This window comes from Dermacentor variabilis, chromosome 2 (assembly GCF_050947875.1).
Source record: "Dermacentor variabilis isolate Ectoservices chromosome 2, ASM5094787v1, whole genome shotgun sequence".
Lineage (NCBI taxonomy): Eukaryota > Metazoa > Arthropoda > Arachnida > Ixodida > Ixodidae > Dermacentor > Dermacentor variabilis.
The window spans coordinates 128,467,617-128,490,066 of record NC_134569.1 but is presented as its reverse complement, the minus strand read 5'-3'; the positions used below and the strand labels follow the sequence as shown (position 1 = coordinate 128,490,066).

At 46.7% G+C, this 22,450-nt stretch overlaps 1 protein-coding gene across 9 annotated transcripts in view; it reads right to left on the bottom strand.

The window, feature by feature from the left end:
- Nucleotides 1-22,450, bottom strand: part of Epac (Exchange protein directly activated by cAMP) — a 514,493-nt gene that overhangs the window by 79,548 nt on the left and 412,495 nt on the right. For all 9 annotated transcript variants that reach the window (XM_075681972.1, XM_075681973.1, XM_075681974.1 and 6 more), the window contains 2 exons: nucleotides 18,728-18,894; nucleotides 295-529 (listed from right to left, as the gene is read on the bottom strand). In XM_075681972.1, coding sequence (XP_075538087.1) covers nucleotides 295-529; nucleotides 18,728-18,894 — 402 coding nt within the window. The remainder of the gene's footprint in view (nucleotides 1-294; nucleotides 530-18,727; nucleotides 18,895-22,450) is intronic.

The window sequence follows — 22,450 nt, the reverse complement described above, 5'->3', positions numbered from 1 at the left end:
CGGCCAGCACACACCCAAAGGCCCAAGCGAGCAGACAACTTGGGTGACTGGGCATGTGGCACATCTTTAATGTGCCAGATCGTCCAACCAAGCAGTCGAAGAAAGCCATCGCTCGAATAGACTTCTGCACTTACGCGGCAGCGCTTGTTCCGCACCTTCTTTTCAGTCCATCGTGATTCTGTACTATATAGTGTGCCACTGTATTAAAGTGAGGGCGCAACAATAATTTTGCTTCGTCACTGCTGCAGCGTAACCAATCAGCGCGATATGCAGACGATGGAACGCGTCACTCACCGTGGTTGATAGCGCCTTCCTCGAGCAGGACCTGCCACATGCCGGCGGCCTGTGCGCGTGAGTTAAGGCGCACGTGGGTGGCCGGCACCTGGAGCAGCCAGTCGACCATCTCGGTGCCCACCATGCATCGCCGGAAGTGGCGCATGTGATACTTCCGGTCGCGGATCAGTTGCGGCGCCTGGAACAGCAGCAGCGTGCGCAGCACCCATCCCGCCCGGTGAACCTGGGCCGTAGGCTGCACAACAAAGTAGAGAAAACGCACGGTCAAGCGGCGCGTTAGGCTTAGCTTGCTTGTTTGCTCGTTCTTTATGCGCCTCCATGGGCAAAAATTAGAGACTGCCCGACTGCGACTTCCATTTCCGCGTCTCCGTTTAACCCAGCTAAAGTGCACCGCGTGAGGCGGTGCATATGTTATGTATCTACCATCGAATTATATCCTAAAATAACTGATTGCTGAAGATTAGGTGGAGGTACATCTTGCGCCAGGTTTATCATAAGTGTATTACTCACAGCGTGGCACTGAACTATTTCTTTGCGGAATGAACGCAAGTTGGATTAGTGTCTTGGGTCATGTTTTCACAGACGAGTGCCTCTGCTACGCGAGCCAGTGGGAAAGCTGAAAATCTATGCAGCTGAAAATGAAGCATGTTTGCCGCCGAAGTATCTGTAGTTTCTATAAGCAGCGGGCAACCTCCGTCTTTGGAGCTTAATGTATGTCCCTTTTGGTCGAAATGAAAAACTGTCGTGAGTGTGAAGCATATTGACTAGCAAGTCTAAGTCAAAGGCAGAGTCATTGACATTACATATTTCACACAGAATATCCGTCAAAAACAGAAAACGAAAACAGGAGCATGTCCCGCGCAAAACTTCCCATAGTTGTTTACTTACGAAACAGAATAAATCTACAAGCGAAGCAGCAATGGCCCCGGTCCATATTGGATAATAACGCAATTATATAGGGAAATGTCGTCTGTAAACTACATTTCACTGCGTGGCGGCCGACTTACACTGGTTTTTCTCGACGTGCGGCACTGTGAAAAGTCCCCAGTCTATGCAGTCTTCATCAATCAACGATTAGTGAAGTCGCATAACTGCAGCAAGCGAAAACGCTACTTCTTCTTTTTCATCGTTTCTCGCGTTGCATACCGTAGGGTTTAGTTGCTTGCCCCCACTTGGCAAGACAGTTACCGCACTTTCCTCTCTCCTTAGCAACCGCTTTTACTACTGTCGCTTAGTGCGCGCGCGAGATCGTCAGTTCCCCTTGCGCCCTGTTGCGAAATACGCAGTTGCTGCCGGAGCACAACACCACCACCCCTCCCTCCCTCCCAACCGATACCCCTACGGGCTTTCGCGCGGCGGAAGACGGCACACTTGCTCTCCGCTTTCCTCATTTGCGCGCGCCAGGCTGAGCAGCGAGCGTCGGCTTCCGTCACGTGCTTTCACTCGCACATACAGCACACGACGCGCGGCAATGCTGTTACCGCACTTGCACTTTATATGGAACGTCACGGCGATGACGACGGCGACAGCAAAAATGCGCTCGGAGTGTCCATATAATTGCCATCGCAATAAAAGAACTCACTGATGTTACCCTTGACAACGACGCGGGCGGTCGAAAAGTTTCGCTTTCGCTCGACTCTGCGCCACCCGCACTTTCGAGTTTATGTAAATCCAGCGCATCGCTACGCGATGCGCTGGGTTTGCTGGCTCGCGAAACACACACAAACTGCAAATCCCAAAGAATTCCACGTCCATGTGATGTCGCGGGATGCACGAACGGTCCCCGCCACTTGACGGCAAGCAGCTGCAACGGCGATTAATCCAACGCTCGTTCATGGCTCGGTTTCTGAATGGCCTCGCATTTGCGCTTTGCGCAGGAAACATTAGCTCTGTATGTTGGGGGCCGTTTTACTCACCGACGGCAGCAAAGAGCGGTGATGGCGTATGCAACGTCACCCCTACTCCGCTCGGGGGCAAGCGATTTGAACTGCGCTAAAGGTAGGCGGACTCTGCAGACACCATTTTCTCTTAAACCAAGTCTTTTCGTGGCACGAAACAGGTGCTGCGAGGATTCTGGAACTGAAGCCACACGATACTGTGAGGCTGTAATAATCAGACGAGTGGAGGTGGAGGTTCAAGTAATAGAAACATAAGTTCAACAGAGTTTCGCCGAGACCTAATTGAGCATCCACTGGGGATACTGAAAGAAGAAAACGTTCATTCGTCCATTCACCCGTCATTTCAATCGCTCTCCTTTCCTCTTTTTCTTTTCAATTTTTCTTTTCTGATAATGCAACAACTGAAACGACCAAAAGGGAGCCTAACTTAAACTTCTTAATATTTATTCACCTATGTACCACACATTTAGCCATGCACCTATCTGCGCTGGCGTAAGGATGGCCTAGGAACGTTAACGGATTTATTTACGCGCCCTGATGTCTGAAATTTTAAAGCGCCAAGGAAGCGATAAAAAAAAATATCTGGCGCTTCAGTGTTGAGATATTTACGACTTGCACGACTGGTTTAGGCAATAACGCGGCCTATGTTTTCAGCCGAAAATACGACGCTGACTAATAAGATAATCGTGCAGCGTTCACGGCTTTCTCTTTTTTTCAGGTATCGCAAATTGAAAATGACGGAAAAGCTAAGAAAAAAAGGGGGGAGTTCTTTTATCGCTTTAACTTAAAAACGCTGTGACGATTACTATAATGCTAAAGAGTTAACATTCCACGTATTGAGGTCACCAATAAATCTCCTACGTAGGCGAGGAAAATGTCAGGGAACACAGTTGCCTGCTCGACTTACGCAAGAGAGCACCGAGATCTGAAAGTCAGAAACACTCGAGGAAAAAAAAACTGTTATTAGGAAGAAAATGCGCTGGAGGCTCCCAGACTTTTCTTCTTTTTTTTCTTTTTTCTGGGGACACAGGGCGCATACATGTTTGTCCGTTAAAGCACAGTACTTGCAACGAAACGATTATGTATCTGCGTCAACGATAGTGCCTCAAAGAAGAGGAAAGGTAATCGCTGGCATACGTGGAAAAAAAATATAGGAAATAAGGGAGAATGCGCTGTCAAGCACACGCGAGATGAGAAGAAGGCTGAGCATATGGCGTGTACGCATTTTCATTTCCTTCCTTCGGTTGCGAACCAATACTAAACGGAACAAACGTGGGTCCACTAAATGGCCTGCTAAGCTCCATATGGTTACAGAAAAGTAAGAAAGAAACTTCGACGAATGTTTCTGCGGTACATTTGCCGTCTTCCTTTAATTTCATATACCCTTGCTCGAATTTCCGGCTGGTCCTCGTATATCCGTGGACATTGTACACCGCTTACGACGAAATCTGCGCCCGTGCGCAGCCGGAAATCCTAAACGTATGCCGGAAGGCTCCATCGGGTGAAGCGCAAACGTGTGGAAACCCACAAAAAGGATTCGGTACTACAAGAAATTAAACGTGAAGGACACGTCGGGCGTCCTCCGGCTCGTTTTCCTCACTAATTATCAATGTTATTATTTTGCGTTTAGATTGTGACACAGCGTCAGATTGTCAATAGAATCATTCGCTGGCAAGAGCGAGGTCACCAACGTTCCCTTTCCCAGCTGTCGCACATAAAGGCAACGGCGCAAACCGAAGTGCGGAGTAGCAGAAACAGGAGAGTATATATATATATATATATATATATATATATATATATATATATATATATATATATATATATATATATATAAACACACTGGCGGGTCGAGATGACGTGGCAATTTAAATGAGAAGCAAATAGAGAAGAGCGACCGACAGGACGTAATAATTCGTGTAAGAGGCATTTCAGGTGACACCACTCGCCCCAAAAGCACCGTGTGTATTGCGGCGATATTTTCTTGCGCAACCGCTGCCCTTCCACGCCGGGAGCCCCAGCTCAGCTTGTTACGGCACGCCGAGCCAAGGACGACGAAGCACTCGGCACGTATCCGAGCGATTTTAGAGCCCATAACAGATATCGCCGTAAAATCGAGCCCCGTGCCCGTTGGAACGTTTCCTTTCCGCATCGCGAGAGAAAGACGGAAGGAACAAATAAATGAATAAATAATAAAGAAAGAGAGAAAGAAACAGAAGTGCAGCAGGGGAGCGAGCGTAGCGAAAGAACGGCCAAGCCGACCTTTCACTCTGCTGCCGGGTGATTTGTTCCCGCACCCAAAAGTGCGCGAGAACATCTCCTCTCGCCCGAGCGGGCTATAACTGCGCGAGCGAACACGATTTCGCGTCGGCGAGGCAGCGGCGCGCTTCCTTTCTCGACGAAAGCTCCGCGCGCCATCGCGGCATCGCGCCGAGCGAAGACGAATCGCGCCCCTCGATCTCGGTATAATCGAGAGAGAAAGAGCGCAGACAGCGTGTACCAGAAACACGCCCTCGTTCGCTCGAGCGTTGCCGTGCAGCACCAGTGCAGCTTAATGAACCATACACCCACCAGTGCATACTGCGCGAACGCGAAACTGCTCCTCTCGCACACGCAACAAATACGAGCACGGATCCGAAATGGTGCCTGCGACTGCATCGTGCTATACTTCTTCGCGGGGGCGGAAAGAAGCGCATTAGGGCTCTGTGCCCGCCTGCAGAAGAAAAGGACCATTCATTATGGGGGTCAGGCCGTCCGTGTGGCACCTCCTCGTCTTTCCATCGTGCCGAAGCACCTTTGCACCCCTTTCAGCTTGCCTTCAAGGCCAGCCTAATGGCCCGCTAAAGGTCTCGCTCGCCTCTGATATACGCGCGCGCCGAACCCGCACACAGACGCGCATACCTGCAAAAGTACCGGGCATGTTTGTAGATATATATATATATATATATATATATATATATATATATATATATATATATATATATATATATATATATATATGTTAGGATACACGCACAATTTTCTTAACGACCCTTCCAGGCCCTAGCAGGCGCGAGATGTTCGACGAGCTCGCCACCTCCCCGTTCCCCTTCAAACACACACACACAGACACACGCACAGAACTGCAGCCCAGGCACACATTTAGTGAATAAATATTTTTTTTATCAATCACTTCGTACTCTATTCTTATGGTTTATTTAATTGTTTTTCTTGTTGCTTAATGAGACCGCTTTCTCGTGAAATATTTCAACAGAAGCGCACTCCGCATGTAAAGACGAGAGAGTCCCGGCTGCGAAGACGCTGTTCATCGAGGCCTGATCTGACCTTCTTTCTTTCCCGAGCCAGCGCCTGCCCGAGCAGAAGGAAAACAAACAGCCTCCAGGCACCATGTGTGTGCAGAGAGCGCTGCGGTGCTCATAAAAGACATAAAGGTCACAACTTCGCAGCGGTATGCACTATGCTTTAGAAGGTTAACGTTTCCCGCGTCTCAAGAGGAAGAAACGTTTCGCACTAACCTCGGAGACGGACGGCTAAGGGAAGAACCGGAAAGTTAAGGAACCACGCTCACGCAAAAGCAGGAAAGAAACTTGAACGGGTTGAAATACCGGCGGGGGTTCAGCGGAAGGGCAACACGGAAGCAGCGGGAGTCTGTTATAACGGGCGCAGCGCGGTTAGCGCCTTCGCACGTGCAGAAGAAGTGTGTAAACAGGCCCCCGGCCCGAACGCGCGCTTTGGGCACAAACGAGCTTTGGGCTCCGAGAGCACGCGCATAACGCGGCGAGCCTAACTGCCGCGTCCTTTGGCACCGAAAGTGGGTCATTAACGGTCCGCCTCGCTTCCTGGCTATTCGCTGCAGAGATTCTCGGAGCCGACGCTTCTTGCCGTTATTTAGTGCGTTTTCGCCCTAATTTGCGACTCGGCCCTTAAGACGGGGACGCAGCCGCGCCGGTCACACGCCTAACCTAACAATGCGGCACAGTTCATTCAATGTGGCACCTACGAGGTAAAGTCATTGTTCCCTCCTAAACGGCTGGGCTCCGTAATGAAGCGAGGCCGTGAACGTGGCGATCACGAAAGTGAATGCGATTGCCGAGAGGCGTCGCGAGACGGAAATAAAGGCAGGCAGGCGACGCGAGCGTCCACGTTTGCCGGAAGAGAGGGGCAATAATTATTTGTTCTTCTGCCAGCGCTTTAATGGTCCTCCGGAGAAAGGAATACAGTACTCGAACAGTTTGGGTTGATTGCCTAAATGATTGCAGCGTCTGGTCCCACACGAAATGAATTACGTAGGTCATGCGGATGGTAAGTCAGTCGCTAAAGAACAGACAAACGAGAAGCAGTAAGGATGCATGATGAAAACAATAATTACATGAGGTTCTAAATGCAAGATAATGACAATCACAATCTAACTACAACATGAGCATAATATATAAGTTAGCTCGACTCCACAAAGTATTCAGCAAGGTGAAACATTTTTGATAATATCCAAAATTCTTGTCTAGCCTTGCTTTATATCTGAGCATTACTAAATTGTATAAGCCTCTCACCATACTCAAGAGGTGGTCCAATGAACATTTCCACTGGATGCATGATTCATAGTGGTAAAGAAGACAAGCTAAACGTGCAGTGAAAGATGGTATTAGTGACTTTGTTTACACAGCAAGCAAATCTTATATTTACGAATAATGAATACAAAGACAATCGAAGAAATGTCTGGTCCCTAGAAATGAAACTAGTGCGAATACACCCGGAGTGGCAGTCAGGATCAAGTTGTGAAAAGCCTTATGGCAGTCCACTTTTTTTTTATGGGTGTCTCCAAGGCTTACGACTACGTGTCTCAAGCGGCCATCATCAGCCAGTTACAAGCAACAGGCGCCACGGGTTATCCCTCGCACTTCATACATATGTTTCTCAGTGACTACCGCCTTACAGTTTGTCTTGGCAACGCTTTGAGCACTGAAATTAGTATGTTTCGCGACGTACCACAGGGAAGTGTTCGCTCTCCCTAATCATTAAACATCGCGATGACGACTGTCCTAAGAATGATAAAACCATCGACCACCCGTAAATATGTCTATATATGCGGATGATATCTGCATATGGGTCTCCGGCTACTAGTATCGTCGCCTCGCACGAATAGCCCAATAGCCCAGGGAAGAGTAAATGCCATTCATGAAAAATTGACAACGCTTGGCTTATGACTACCAGCATAGAAATCATAATTCATACTTTTCCTGGAATTAAAAGCAAACGTATATCCTTGAAGCTGAACTTGAATGGGTACCAGATTCGACAAGTCACCAACGTCCGATTTATTGGCATTACCTTAGACCACAAGCTTAGACCGTTACCTTAGCACCGCGATGTTGACCACGTTGTGGCGTCATCGTCACAGAGGCATCATGTGCTTAAGCGAGTCGCTGGCATACACTGGGGCAACCACCCGACATCCGTGCTACAGCTACATATAGCTTTGGTTACAAGTCGCTTCCTATATCAGCTATCTATCATGTCACCTTCAGATAGCCAATACGAGCACTCAGAAACCATACACAGAAAAGGGCTTCGGCTGTGTTTGGGAGTCCCTCAGCCGGCATCGAACAAAAAGGTGCTCTACAAAGTGGAGTCACGACCTCTGCGACTTCAGGCTTCCCAGAGTCTCATGAACCAACTACTACGTCTGAGTGAGTCTTCGCCCGGCAAAGCCCTCTTAAGACGTGTACTAACAGGCCACGCTCACATTTCTAGGCAGCACTGAATACGTTTCGTGTCTTAGGATTACGCCGCTCCATACAGAGGGAAAAGATACACCAACCCTGGACATACGAGGATATAACATGAAACTTAACTGTACCACGATTGCACTCAAAGAGCTGCATTCCAGCTGCAGAAGCCAAGTCACTAGTTCAGGAACATTTGAACACGATTTACTCGAATCGCCTCCAAGTATACACAGATGGCTCTGTTAATGTACACGAAGATCGCTGTGCAGCTGCATTCTATATTCCCTCTCTGACATATGCGTGGTCTGGCCGTCTGGACTGTATAGCTTCGTGGAAAGTTGTGGAAGGCGTGGCAATAGCTGCTGCTCTGCGCAAACTAAAGACGTTGCCTCCAGAAAATGTGGTCCTCTTTACGGTCTCAAAAGCCGCGTTGCAACAGCTCTACCGTGGCCTACCGTTCATCAAGTCCTCGCGCAAATCGCTAACCCTCATAAAAGAACTCCGCAACAAAGGCTTCACAGTAAAGTTCCAGTGGATTCCCTCCCACACTGGCATTGCTGGCAACGAAAAAGTTGATGCTCTTGCATACGCAGCGCTCCATCATCCTCCCAAAGTCCAGGGCCCAAAGAGTAATCAAGTTAAGAAATCTGATATTCGAAATCACTTTGGGTTCTACCATATATGCCATGCGTAACCAATAGATTTCGTAAACAGGAAGCCGCACTTCTACATCGAATAAGGACAGGATCTGCTAGTACACCAGCAGGTCTATTTAAGGCGGGGCGCATCGATTCTCGGAACTATACGACACTCGGCGAGACAGGAGACATTGAACACTTTCTGTGGTCCTGCCCGAAGTTCCGAGGTGAAATGGACGCTGCCCTGAAAAATCTGCAACGAAAGAATTTTCCACATACGCGCCTGCAACACATTGTGGTCCCCGAAGCACGAGTTATAGCCCGCAAAGAAACTTCATGTCTGCTTATCAGATTCTTAAGGGAGACTGGTCTGATGGACATGTGGTGAAACACCACAGCGATTTTATAAGAGACGCTGGGGCGGAGCAATTGCCTGCCTTTTCCGCCAGGCTAAGTCCGCCTGTTGCAACAACCCACCCCCGCCACCTCCATCACTACAGTCAATTTTTTTTTTTTTGCGATCCATATACAGGATGCAGGGGTGAGAATGCTTCTGGCATAACGGTAGAACCGACGTTATCACGTACGACCTCGAATGGGCAGATCGGGCCTTAAAGCAGCAACTTGTAGGAACTCGCATCGCGTAGCTTCGCTATTGAATAAGTAATTCGCGCCTAAAACATCTAAAGCCAAACTCAGAAAGCTTTTCTTTAGCTACAACTGTCCGTCATTAACCGGATAGAATGCGATCGCCATTAAAATACTCGTCATAGCGATTCATCAGTAACTGTTGATACCAACTGATCCAGCCTCCGAACTGCTTTGTGACAAAAAGCCCTTTATTGTGTCACAAGTTGACAAGCATTTCGTTGAGTTTCATTATTTTTTTTGGGGGGGGGGGGGAGGGCATAAGGGAATATTTATTGATTTCCTCTTTCTCTTGCGTTTGGCCTTCTTATCGCCTTATCCACTTCTTGAACCGCACAACAGTAAATCGAAACTGGCTACGGCTTACGTCCCTGCGCCTCACCGTGTCTTTCTTTTTTCACTCTTTTTCGGTGTATTACCACGTGTGGCACAAATATCTGAATGTTTCCTAAGTTAAACTGCGAGAAAAAATGTAAAGCGAGACTTCCCGATCCTCCAATGCAAGATCCGAACGGCACGCGATAAGGTAAATTGATTGATTGATTGATTGATTGATTGATTGATTGATTGATTGATTGATTGATTGATTGATTGATTGTGGGTAGATGGGCGAGCCAGTCAATCAAGCTGGTTACTCCAGGACATCATAGCCGTTTTCTTTTCTTTTTCTGCTAATTAAGAACCGTGCCACCGTGTGCCCGTCAGATATCAGTCTCGCACAGATACTCGTGCAGCAGCGCGGACCTCCTTTCACACTATCTTCAGCCCTTCGGGAAACAACATCGGCTGCAACAAACGCATGCGGGAAGCCTCTTCTTTGCAAGTTGTTAGGGTCTTACTTTCGACTTTGAAGCGCACGGGCAGGACCAAATGAAATGTTTTCACATCATCAATTTCCGCACATTCTGCGTGTAATCAAGCTAGAGAAAAAAAAGCTTCCCTGTGCTGTTTCGAACGCCCGCACTGCATGGGGCTGTTTGTGGGGCGCGCCGAGATTGCGCACCGCGTAAACACAGTTTCTACCGAGGGAAGAAAAAAGGTGGAACGGGGGGAGGGAAAAAAAAGCAATCAGCCCGCAACACTCTGTATGACAAACAGAAATACAAACTTCGCAGGCACACGCTCAACAGCGCGATCAAACACAAAAAGGATAAACCGGGATATGACCGGATCGAAAGAAACCTGGAGGAGCGAGAATCCAGCACGGTATACCGCAGAACCAATCAGCGTTTTCACTTAAGCCTTAGTGATTTCTTTAGACGTTCTTCTCCCTCTCTTCTAACTGGCCCGACGTTATTTACACGGCCCTCGAAGCGTGCGCTTTTATTGTGCGAAACGGTACGCGCACGACTATGATTTACGCGTCGGCGGTATTATGTACCTCGTCGCTGGACAAAGCGGTGGAGGGACATTGTTTGCGTCCCGATCCCTCGGCGGGGGGGGGGGGGGGGGGGGGGGCGGCTCACTCCCGTGCGCTGCTTTCAGTGAGACGGGAAAAATCTGCGCCCAACGGGCAATTCAGTGGCTGGATCGGGTCCAGAATCGATAAGCCCGCTCTTCCGCGAGGACGGGCCCCGCGTGCGGACATTTGGGGTGCAAGAGACTCGGCTCCTCATCACCCCATTTTCGTGCAAACTACATTGTGTACGGCACGGCGGTTTGCGGAACTCGGCCGACGCGCTGCGAGTAATCCGCCCGGCCGAGAATGTATACACTGTGAGGAAGGACGACGCGTCGCTGTGATGGCCGCTCGTCATTGCACAAATCGCAGAAGACATTGCGCGAGAATGCCGGTGACGCTAGCGACATCAACAAACTTTCTTTGCCCTGCCCCTGTTTACGTCCGACAATTTTCCGAGAAACAACGTGTTCGCGCTCCTGCATACAAAAAATTGTAGAGAGTCCGTTTTTTTAAGTACGGGCTTGGGATGCATTTTTCGCGCTCCCCTTATTTCTCTTTCTCTCTCTATCTGTGTGTGTGCGTGTTAAAATTTAAAGAAGAACGTTTCGTGCGGACCAAACGTATACCTATGAGTTCTAGTGTACATTTATCCGCAATCCTGCTCCGTTTAATAGCATTTTTCTTGAAAGAATTATCGTTTAAGCACATTGACAATCCATTCTGGTGGCCCAACGCACAATAGATACCCAATGAAAAGATGCAAGGACGGAGCGTCGTCCCCGGCTGTCCTTCCGTTGTGCTTGTAGTGTTGTGCGGTGGTCTGGCAGAATGGAGTACACCAATAGCTGCATATAGCAAAAGCGCTCTCCGGGGTGCGGTTCCTCTATATTGGCGGAAGACTGCACTCTTTGCTTTTCCTGCCAAATTTACGCAGATCCATTTCCGAGGGTGAAGCCCGCAGTATTATTGGGCATTCTTTGGGGTAAACTGTGAAAAATGGGGGCACTAAGTATTCCTCGCAATGGCTGACGTACGAAGGCGCCGAGCAGAGAAGGATGGTAAGTTAATGTTAGTGAACTTTAGGAGACGCGCTGCGACTATACAGTCGTTGCCTGTGTTTACCAATTCACAACGGACTATAGCGTTAAATAAAGGCCAACACAAGCGAGGGCGCTTCTCGGTGCAAAGTTCGAGAACAGTAACTCTACGCGAATACTCGGTGTTTGTTGAAGAGCCGGCGCAGCGCTGAATACCGTGTAATGTGTTTCATCATATGCACGCCTATGCTGTAGGACAAACACGCACGCGCAAGTTAAAAAGAAGAAAGAAAGAAAGCTGCGAAACCGCAGTGTGCTTTGTGAGGATCGTACTTAATGGTGATGTCATTTTTTTTATCTCCTACAACATCAGTTAATACGGCCGGTAATTATATCCCTAATGAATCAACTAATGAGCTCGTTGCTCACTGGGTATACTTGAAAATGCAAGATCCCCTTTGCTCGTCAGGGAGCCGTAATGACTGTTCGCTCGGATAAGCACTCACTTGCCTCCATCTCTAATGAAAAAATCGAAATCATCTTCTAATGGCACTTCACTGTTGCACCGCACTTGGCTCCGTTTGTGTTATCCTTTGGTTTCACCCTAGCGGGCGTCCCGTGACGGGAATGCTAGTTCACGGCGTTGTTACGACCGTAAGAATATAACGACAGTACACGGAAGCTCTGGTGCAGTCGGCGCAGTGAGCGTATTTAATTTACAGTGGACTGATCGATGACTGCAACTTCGGTGTGCTCAAAGCTCATCCCACCGGCAGTTTTGTGTCAATTAGCTATTAGATTGATTAGCCGCCGAACCAGGGAATGTTCAGCCAGAGGCAACGCTCCGACAAGCGAACATGTCTTCGACAGCTGCTTTCCACGGCAAGCTTCACGCATACAAGTGACTATATTTAACTTCGCCTATATACAATAACTCCATCTCCATCAAGGGCAAATGCCCAAGCGAATAGGAAAGAGAAGAATGAGGAAAAAGAGAGGGAAAGACAGGTGGGTTTTCCAGTGTAAACACAAGATGGCTAATCTGCCCCGAGGAAAGGGCTAACAGGAATGAGAGATGATAGAAGAAGCAGGGTGTGAGACCGGGCTAGTTGATATATTGCTTTTGTTGGTATATTAACTTTTGCGCTTGTTCTTGTCGCCTTCTTGTGTCTCGTGTCCACTCTTGCGCAAGTCACTTCAGGATAGAAGAAGTGTGCACAAAAACGTGATTCAATAAGCCGCACTTGTTCGAGACTGTCGCGCGGTCCGTATGCCTTCCTAATGTAGCGAAGCAACGAATTTAGCGCATCCGGTGACCAACGGGTTCAGGAGTCAGAGTAAGGCGAGGGCTACGTAGGGCAGGAGGAATTGTTCGACCTCACCTCATGCCTTCCCACTTGCTTGTGCTCTTTACTCTGAAGGTACAGACAACTACGTAAGCCCTCTCGTGGAAAGCAGCTGTTGCACTTGGCGAATAGCAGTCGCCCTAACGTTGACTTCCGGATTGAGAATCCACATGTTCGTTCACTGGTTAGTCTGAATATTCAAATTTCCATCTTTCATCGACCCCGTTTGTCTTGGTTGAATTATCTTTTAGCAAACACGCGCTCCATTTTGCGTTCTTCTGCAAATAACAATACATCTTAATGTTGTTTTCAGTGTTTCTATTTGCTTTAAGCAGCGTTGTCGTTGTTACTATGTCCCGGATCTGCTTGTAGGAAGCACGCCCGCACGACGCACGCCTACAGTATCATATTCCTTTCGCGTCGCGCTTTTGGAGTCGCTTGCGGTAAAGACGGCCCAATCCTGTAAGATTTTACGTTACGCTGATGCCAAGTTCTCGATATTGTCGCGATTACCGTCATTTTCTGTAGCATGCGCGTTGTCAAGGTACAACGATAAAGTTTGTCTGTAACCTGCGTCATTCCATTCCACGACCGCTACATCGTGCTAGCCGCTCTCTCGCCCTTAAGTTGTATTCTTTTTTTTTTCTTGGGGGGGGGGGGGGGGTACATACTGGGCCCAATGTTGCCCAATAAAAACCTTTCTTTGAGATTTATGTGCCTGTCCGTGCCCGCCTCTCGTCACTTCCACGTGACAATATTTTTTGGGAACTCCATGTTTGTTAAGTGGCTGCCTCCGACGTATAATAATAATTGCCGTCAGCATCATCAACAACTCCGCTACTGGAAAAAGGCCTCTCGGAGGGACGGCACGCACTGCGTAAACCAAACTTCTCTGTTTCAATGAAAATTCGATAGTCACTCCACCTTGTCAATTGCAACCCTCGATCGCGTTTCCATTCCATTAGAATCCATTATGTTACTTTACTAGACCACGGGTCACCGTTTATGCACCTTATGCAGGGTGTCCCAGCTAACTTTAGCCAGAGTTTAAAAATATGCGAATGCCACGTAGATGGACAGAGCCAAGGTAAGGTTGTTTGCCGTCGCTTAGAGATACTATTTCTTGTTCATTCGACCTATTTACATAATTAGTCCTAATTACTTAGTTAATTGTACAACTCGTTAACTAATAAACAATTAATTTCCCTAATATTATAATTAGTTGGAAAGTGTCAATGAGAAAATTGTAGAGCTACATGAAAAACTCCCGATACAGCTTTCTGTTCTGTTGTCTCAATACGTGCTACATAAAACTTTCTCCGAGCGGGAAAGAAGCCCGTGAATACATGCAAAGTGCCTCAAACGGCCAGTCTCGCGACAATATTGCGTGCGTTTGCGGGTTTCTTTCACGCTCGGAAAAACACATTTATGTAACACGTGTTGAGCAACAGAAAGCTGTATCCGGAGCTTTTCATGTAGCTCTACAATTTTCTTATTTGACATTATTCATCTAATTATAATATTTGAGAAGCTTGATTAGTTAAGACTAACGATCTAATTAGGCGGAATGAAAGAAAAAGATAATTTCAGTATCTCCAAGCGACGGCAAACAACATCACCTTCGTTCTGTCCGTCTACGAGGCATTCGCATATTTTTAAACTTTGGCTAAAGTTAGCTGGGTCACCATGTATATACATCTGGCCCAACTCCATATCTTGGCGTTGCTATCAACGAAAATATCACTTATCCACGCTTAATTCCTATAAACATATTCTCTCATTTTCTTCTTTTAACGTTACGCCTATATGATTACACCCCTTGAATTTGTCGCTTCGTTTTCTTTAGCTTACGTCAAAGCTTTTTTACCCTCCTTTCCTATTCTCGTTTTATTTGCGTAACGCTGGTAGAACAGTGATTATACACTTTTTTCTTCAGAATTCTCCCTTTGACGATACATAGGAGTGTCTGCAAAATTCACTCCCACAAATTTCAAGTTCTTTGCGTTTTCTTTTTTTTTTTTTACTTTCTATTGATCTGGTTTCACCGTGTCTGTTTTACATACCTCTTTTCCTGCTTAGGAATTCCGACCAAAGCAATCGCAAGCTCATGTTTCCCACCGGACTAATGAACAGTACCACATTTTTTGCTCGCAATATCTCCCAACCTACCCTTAGATTTTCCCAGTCCACGTCCTCATCAGTTCGTAGCAAACCACCTCCAGTTTTGCTTAGCGAAGTAATGTCATCCGCAAACCTCAGGAGGTTAAAGTGTTTGCCGCTAACCCTTACTACGAACCTTTTCAATCTGGCATATTTGATGCTTCTTGCAGACATGAGGTAGATAAACAACCAAGATATTTATTTATTTATTTATTTATTTATTTATTTATTTATTTATTTATTTATTTATTTATTTATTTATTTATTTATTTATTTACAATGCCTCAATGATCCCGGAAAGGGGACATTTACATGAGGGGCGGGCAAATAGAGTATGGCGGGCCAGGTTAGGTGGCGTGACTTGAAACATAGTCTTCAGTGGAAGTGAATCCTAGATATAAAGATATGAATCCCAGAGGCATTTGTTGTTGGAATTGATTGGTGGAACATCGACGTACAGACGACCGGGTCTAACAGACAAGTCATATACAGAAGAGCATAAGCAAGGCGAGCTCTGCTGTCGTTAACTTCGTATCATGTTCGCTTTGAGCAGAATTTCTGTTCCATGCTCCTGTTATTTCTATTTCGCGCAGCAACACAAAGACATTGTGCATCTTTGGGCGCTCGTGGAGATGCGCTGCAGCAGCGGAATCTCCCTGGTAGTCCCTGACACTTTCACCCGCACCACATCGACGCTATGACCACACGATGTCTGCACGACTCTTGATACCCCTGATAAATTAAGACGTTACCACAGCTAAGACCATAAAGGGTTTGCTTATATTCCGAGGACTTCTCTTTTACCTGACTGATGAGTGCCATCTATCTTAGAATTTAATTACCTGAGATAAACGCTCCCTCAATTCGTTAAAGTCAAGCACTGCTCTAGTTGTAATCTAAACAACATTCGTGAATGTTTTGTCCAATATGAAGCGAATGTTACGCTATAGCTTTCATTTTGGTGGGCACAATTAGCATGCTAAGAAAATAGATGTCGTTTACTAAAACAACATTATAAACATACACTTTTCTTTTTACGTAAACGACAACCTGCGCTGTAGCATCTTAGACAGCCAGCAGCACATCGTTCTTCATTACCTGCTACGAGAAAATACGCACATGGAGCGAAATAATGAAAGACAGTCTGGGAGAGCAATTCAGATTAAAGCAAGTTTCTGCGATGCTCTGAAGCTCCAAAAAAAAAAAAAGAACTGAAATTAGCAAAGGCGCCGGCAAGCACTTCCCACGATGTTCGTCGATGCAAATTACTTGATTCGACGTACCGTGGTTTAAACAAACAAAAAAATGTTCAGAAGTGCTCCGTGAGAAGCACTATACTTTTCTATACTTCCTGCCTGAACGAGACAGCTTCGTTAATGCAGATATTTTCGATACTGCCCACGCTGAAGCCGGGGCTTCGGCTAAAGAAAAAAGATACAGCTAAATGGGCCCACGCGAATTTCGGTGAACTATAAGAAGTAAAAGGCTACATTATTTATTACTATAGTGCAGGGGGCAGAGAGTCTGTGATGTAAAATAATGAAAAACGAAAGAAGGCTGTCAGCAAGGCCACTCGTGCATCGTCCAGCCGTGAAGAAAATTGAGACAGAGCAAATAATAAAACACGCTATGCCAGGCTATCTCTCGCCGAGGTGTTGCGTTACGACGAGCGTTAATCTATTTCTACCTCGCTCGCTCTGCTGCGCCTATTGCAGTGTTTTGCGCGTGAACGAGTTTCAGAGTTAATACGCCAAGTGAACGGCGGTGACTGTTGCGAACCTTAGATGAAGAAAGAAAATTAGGCCTAAATGTAACTGCTCTTTTTTTTTTTTTTTTGCTCACGTGGTTCGACCCGTGATCATCCTTATATATGCGAAAGAAATAACATTTCTTTTTATTTTCTGCTCACGAATCACACATACGTTATCCCCGAAAAGCTACTTCCTCGGCAGATAGGATCGCGTTTCCTTCTCTTTCAGAGACAGCTACTCTTTTCCTTAATATGCATCCCGCCTGCAATTATGATAAGCGATACAGATACGCTGTAGACATTCGCCGCTGCAGCTCAGTGGCTATAGGGCATCTGCTTGCGCGGTTCGGGGTCGCGGCTAGGATTCCGGCACCGGCGGCTGCATTTCGAGGGGAGCGACATGCAAAAGCGCTGTTGTATCAGATTTAAGTGAAATCCACGCGGTGATAACTAATCCGGCGCTTTTCATTAAGGCATACCACATAATGAGATCGCCCCAAGCCCGGAAAGCAAGACCACTAAGCTTTTTTATTTAATTTTAACGCTTTAGATAAGCACTGGGTAAGTTTAGGCAGATAAGGCGCTGTTTTGAAATTCTTTTGCGATCTACTTGCATTAAATAAAAAGAAAAATAACCCGCTGACAATTAGAGGAAGATCGGATGGGGCCAATATTCTTGAGTTTCACGCCATCACGGCGCTGCTAATGCGAGAGTGAGGTCACAGATTTCGCAGCATACGCATTTATGCTGTTTTCCCTGCAGGAACCGTTCTCAAAAACTGCCATATCCCCGGTCTTTGTGTGCATTCGAATCACAGTTTAACGATCACATATTATTAACACCTTCAAACAAGCACCCAGGAGGCACTGAAAATCCATGACATTCCATAGCTGGTGCCCGAAATTCGAAGTGCCGAGGCCAAAGGGATTTTCTTCCCCCTACTTTGCATGTATGAGCGCGCGCGATGGCGTGCGTGGATTCTTTATCTTATTTATTATTTTGTGCGACGTTTCTGGCGTACATATATGTTTAACCGGCACCTAAACATTATTCCCAAACACGCTCGTTCGGAGTGCTTTGTGTGGCCTTTAAGACGTGGTCAAAATTAATCCGGAGTTCCCCGTTAAATACGGGGTTGCATGATAGACAGTGCGCTAATAACATTTCTTTTTATTTTCTGCTCACGAATCACACATACGTTATCCCCGTCAAAGTCTCAAAGTATCTATAATACTTTGGGACTTTAAACGCCACCAGACCAGTCAGAAATCGAACCACTCGTCGTAGCAAAACCACCAGCACTCTCTTCCACGGTAAGATAGAAAACGAGGCTGATTGGTTTCCCTTCAGAACTGTTAAGTGGCGCAGAAGACACGCGACAACGGAAAAAAAAAAAAAAGATCGGACAGACTCTCAATCGAAACGCGAACTTCGTTAACGAAAGCAGCGAAGTCACCTGGCCACGGCGCCGCGCAGAAAAGAGGACACACGTCCGCTTTCATTAATGCCTTAAAATTGAGAGTGCGCGTTCGTGTGTCCGGCATATTTTTATTTTTCGTATCGTTGTCGCGTGTTTCGCGCGCCATTTGCAATTACGCTTCCTTCCGTCTGCGCTAAACGTGCGGGGTCTCTCTCTCTCTCTCTCTCTCTCTCTCTCTCTCTCTCTATCTATCTATCTATCTATCTATCTATCTATCTATCTATCTATCTATCTATCTCTATCTCTCCCGTTCTTTCTCTCTTTTTCCACCTATCTATCTATCTATCTATCTATCTATCTATCTATCTATCTATCTATCTATCTATCTATCTATTTCTCTCTCTCTCTCTCACCTGTGACACGAGCAGCCGGTTGGTGTGAAACGGCTCGGTGGGCGACGGCGGGTGCCGCGAGGGCAGCGGCGCTGGTTCGGCCGCGGGCGTCTTCGCCGGCGCAGGAGGCGGGATGGTGCGCAGCGTGCCGTTCGACTGCGCCCGGCTCTCGCGCCGCCGTGTGGAACCTGCGGGTGGCGAGCAGGACGTTACACGGCGGGCTGCGTCGACCGTTTCGACGCCGCACAGACGAGCTGTACGCCGCCAAGGAAATCGTAAACAACCGATATCGAGCGCCCACTCGAAATTACGGGATGACCGCGCAGAGAGGGACGCTTGCTACGTCTGAGAGCAAAAAGAACAATGCGGAAGAGGCACACAAGCGCGTTGGCCGCTTGCTTGGCAGTGATTCGCATGTATAAAGCACAGTGCACACTGTAAACTAATCGACACTCTTAAGGGTTCATAAAGGTGTAAGTTCGTGCATAACCCGCGCAGCTACATGCACTGCTACGGATCTGAGGGTGTGAACTGTAGAGCTAATTACACCCTCGTGCACCCTTAAGGGTGTAAATTAGTTTACGGTTTAGGGACAGGAACAGAGGAACAAGAGCACAAATATGAAACACTATGGAGGACGGAGGGACGATTCTTTAGCGATATCTTCCGCTCGATTTCACGTCACCTTTACAATACACAGCTCAAGGCCAGCTGACAGCATTGATAGCGCGATAGGAGTGCCCCTCTGACTACTGACGGAGTGCGAAAAGGAACGGAATAAAAAAAAAAGGCATCGCTAGAAAATCGTGACCTTGGGCAATCTGCTATACGTTCACGGCTGCAACAGCCTCCTCCTCCTTGTATTCAGGGGCGCTGTGACAGCCACGTAAGAAAAACAGTTTACAGTGCGAGAAATTGGGCAGTATTGTCTATCGATCACGTTGAGTAACGTCATGTACAACAGCGAGAAGCAGTGGCTGTTGGTTGAACAACACTCCGAAAACAATAACAACATCAACGAAAATTCAAGAACACGGCCACCTGGAGGACCACAGTAAGATGACCACATCGCCCGTGTTGTTTAATGTTTCCTGTAGTAGTGAACTTAGCTCCGGTTTTCTGTTTATTTTCGGAACCGTGATAACACTTCTCCCTGGAGGTCAGTTGGCGAAGCCATCGTAAGTGAACGTGATCGCCGTGATAGGCGTACCGTTTCAATCAGTGCTATTTTCACGTCGCATATATATTACTTGTCCTCATCAGTGAGAAGATCCCCGACGCTACAGCAAAACGTCGCCCTGAGTGCTGCTACGTCCAGCAATGGTGGAAATGTTTCCAATAGCGCCCGACCAAAAATACTGTCTCTGCGGTGAGTCGGTTAAAGAAGCTCCTTTCTTTCATTATGGGGTGTACACAGCGACTGCAGGTAACTAATAATGAATACGCTGAAGGAAATGGACTCATTACCTCGATGAAAACATGCGACAAAGCTCCGACACATTCTTAACAGTGCGTTTCTGAGCGTTCTGCTTTGTGACTATACTGTCGTTTTGTCTTTTATCATCTGAATACATTATTCGCTGGTCTTCCTCAGCAGCACGCATTTCGCATAATTTAGCACCTGTTTCAAACAGAAAGTGCTTCTTTCTTTTTCTTTTCTTTTTTTTTTTGTGCAATGAAGTTGTGGGAATGATCCTTATATGGGCAATTCGTAATTAACGGCGTCGGACATCGGTGTATGTTTGTCGATCACTGCAAAATTAAATGATAAATAAAGAATAAACTAGATGATTGATTCAAATCTTCTGAATAACTAAGTTCCTAGTTAATTATGTCGCAACCGTAGAACTTGATCCCTCTCCTGACCAGACGGCAGCCTCAACAGGCGAGACTACTCGTCAATCGATTCCGACACCTCGGCCAAGATACCAGTCCTCGGTTCGACGACCCAACGAAGCACAACAATGTCCGCTCTTCCACCGTGGAGCCGTTTAACAATAAAATAAATACAGCAATTCCAATGCCTCAATCTCTACTCCACTTTTTAAGCAAGGTCAGCTGTTTCCGTTTGAAGCAGATAGTACAGCCCCGGAGTATGAGTTCAGTTTCCGTTAAAAATTCACCATCTATCGCATGCAGACGAATAATCCAGGTACAAACGAACGGTCGACGAATTGTGGGCAAGGGTTCCCTTTACGCCGCGCATGCCACCATGTATTGTACTTAACGAAGCTGCTGTGCGCGTGATTAAACTAGCCCCGTAACGGATAAAAAGTAGTTCGCGGAAAAATAAATCAATCGATGGCCTGTAGGTGGCGATATAGGCAGTACACACGGAGTAAAACTGCTCGCAGCGCGAAATGGAAGACAAACGACCAGCGCTTGAGCGACGCGAGGCTTCCGACTTCAGCAGGACGCTTCCACATTCAAATGCATTTCCGGCCTGAAACGGTCGTCGCTGTGAGCTTTCGAGCACAGACCGTCGTTCTCAGTACTTTGGGGACACGCAGACTGCGCACGACAACTCGCATTAAAAAAAAAACTATATAAAAAAACACCTTTGCAAACGACGTTAACGCTGATGTCCGGCAGCCCCGATAACATCCAGGTGCCCGGAATAGCATCGAGACGCTAATGGCTTTTACAGCGCGCCGACAATATAGGCGCAAGTATCCTCGGTGCCCGCATCCACGGCGACGCGAAATAGCTTGCATATTGCGTGCTTTCGGCCCGTTATGTCGGCGTGCATCCATTAAAACTGTCGCTGCCGCATTTAGTTGCCCTTTTTGCCTTAACGCGAGTTTGAAGACTGGGACACGCCTCTGAGCGCAAACGGAGAACGTACTACGTAGCCGGTGCTCCCCGCGCGAAGTGCGCAGCAAGTTCTTAAGAAGCGGGCCCTTCGTGAATTCCGCGTGTATAAGAAAGAGATCCATGTGGAGAACACGTTAAAAACAATACTTGGGTTTGACATAGTAGTTCTGCAGAAACCCGCAAGGTGGAGAGAAGAAATTATTAAAGGGAAAATCAGACATCCACCCAATGGGTGGATGTCTGATTTTCCCTTTAGTACTTGGGTTCCGTAGGTTACGACGATCATTGTGATGATCATAATAACGGAAGTGACGAGACGGAGCCAGAACTGTGATTATGTGCGAGTGTACAGTGCTTACTAAAGAACTTGGCGAGGTATTTATTTATTTATATTTATTTACTGTACCCTCCAGGCTTACCTGAATCATTACAGAGGGGAGGGGCTAATAGATACAGATAACTATACGAAAAAAGAAAACACAATAATCAGATAACAGTGCATAGTCCAATATGAAAATAACGCAAGTTAGAACGACGCAATAAGCATACCTAAATATACAGACACAATATTGTACAGACGGGTAATGCAGACGAAATATAAATGCGCGGCATACATAATCAAAGTTAGAGTGAGAAGATAAGCGCATATTGATAGAGATAAATCATAATATAAAGTATACTGTTTGTAGATTAGATAGGTAGTACAATGGAAATAATTTATTAACACTACTGGTCAGATGAAAACAGAGCCACTCTACACGTGTAAATATATTAAAGTCAATGTATACTAGATAACATTAGTAAGTGCCTTACGGAAGTCGTCGGTGTTAGTAATGCAGACTAGTGGAAGGTGATTGCATTCCTAGGATTTTTTCTCTTTCTTTCTTTCTTTTTTTTTTTTTTGGTGAAACGAGTTAGCATAGGTAGACG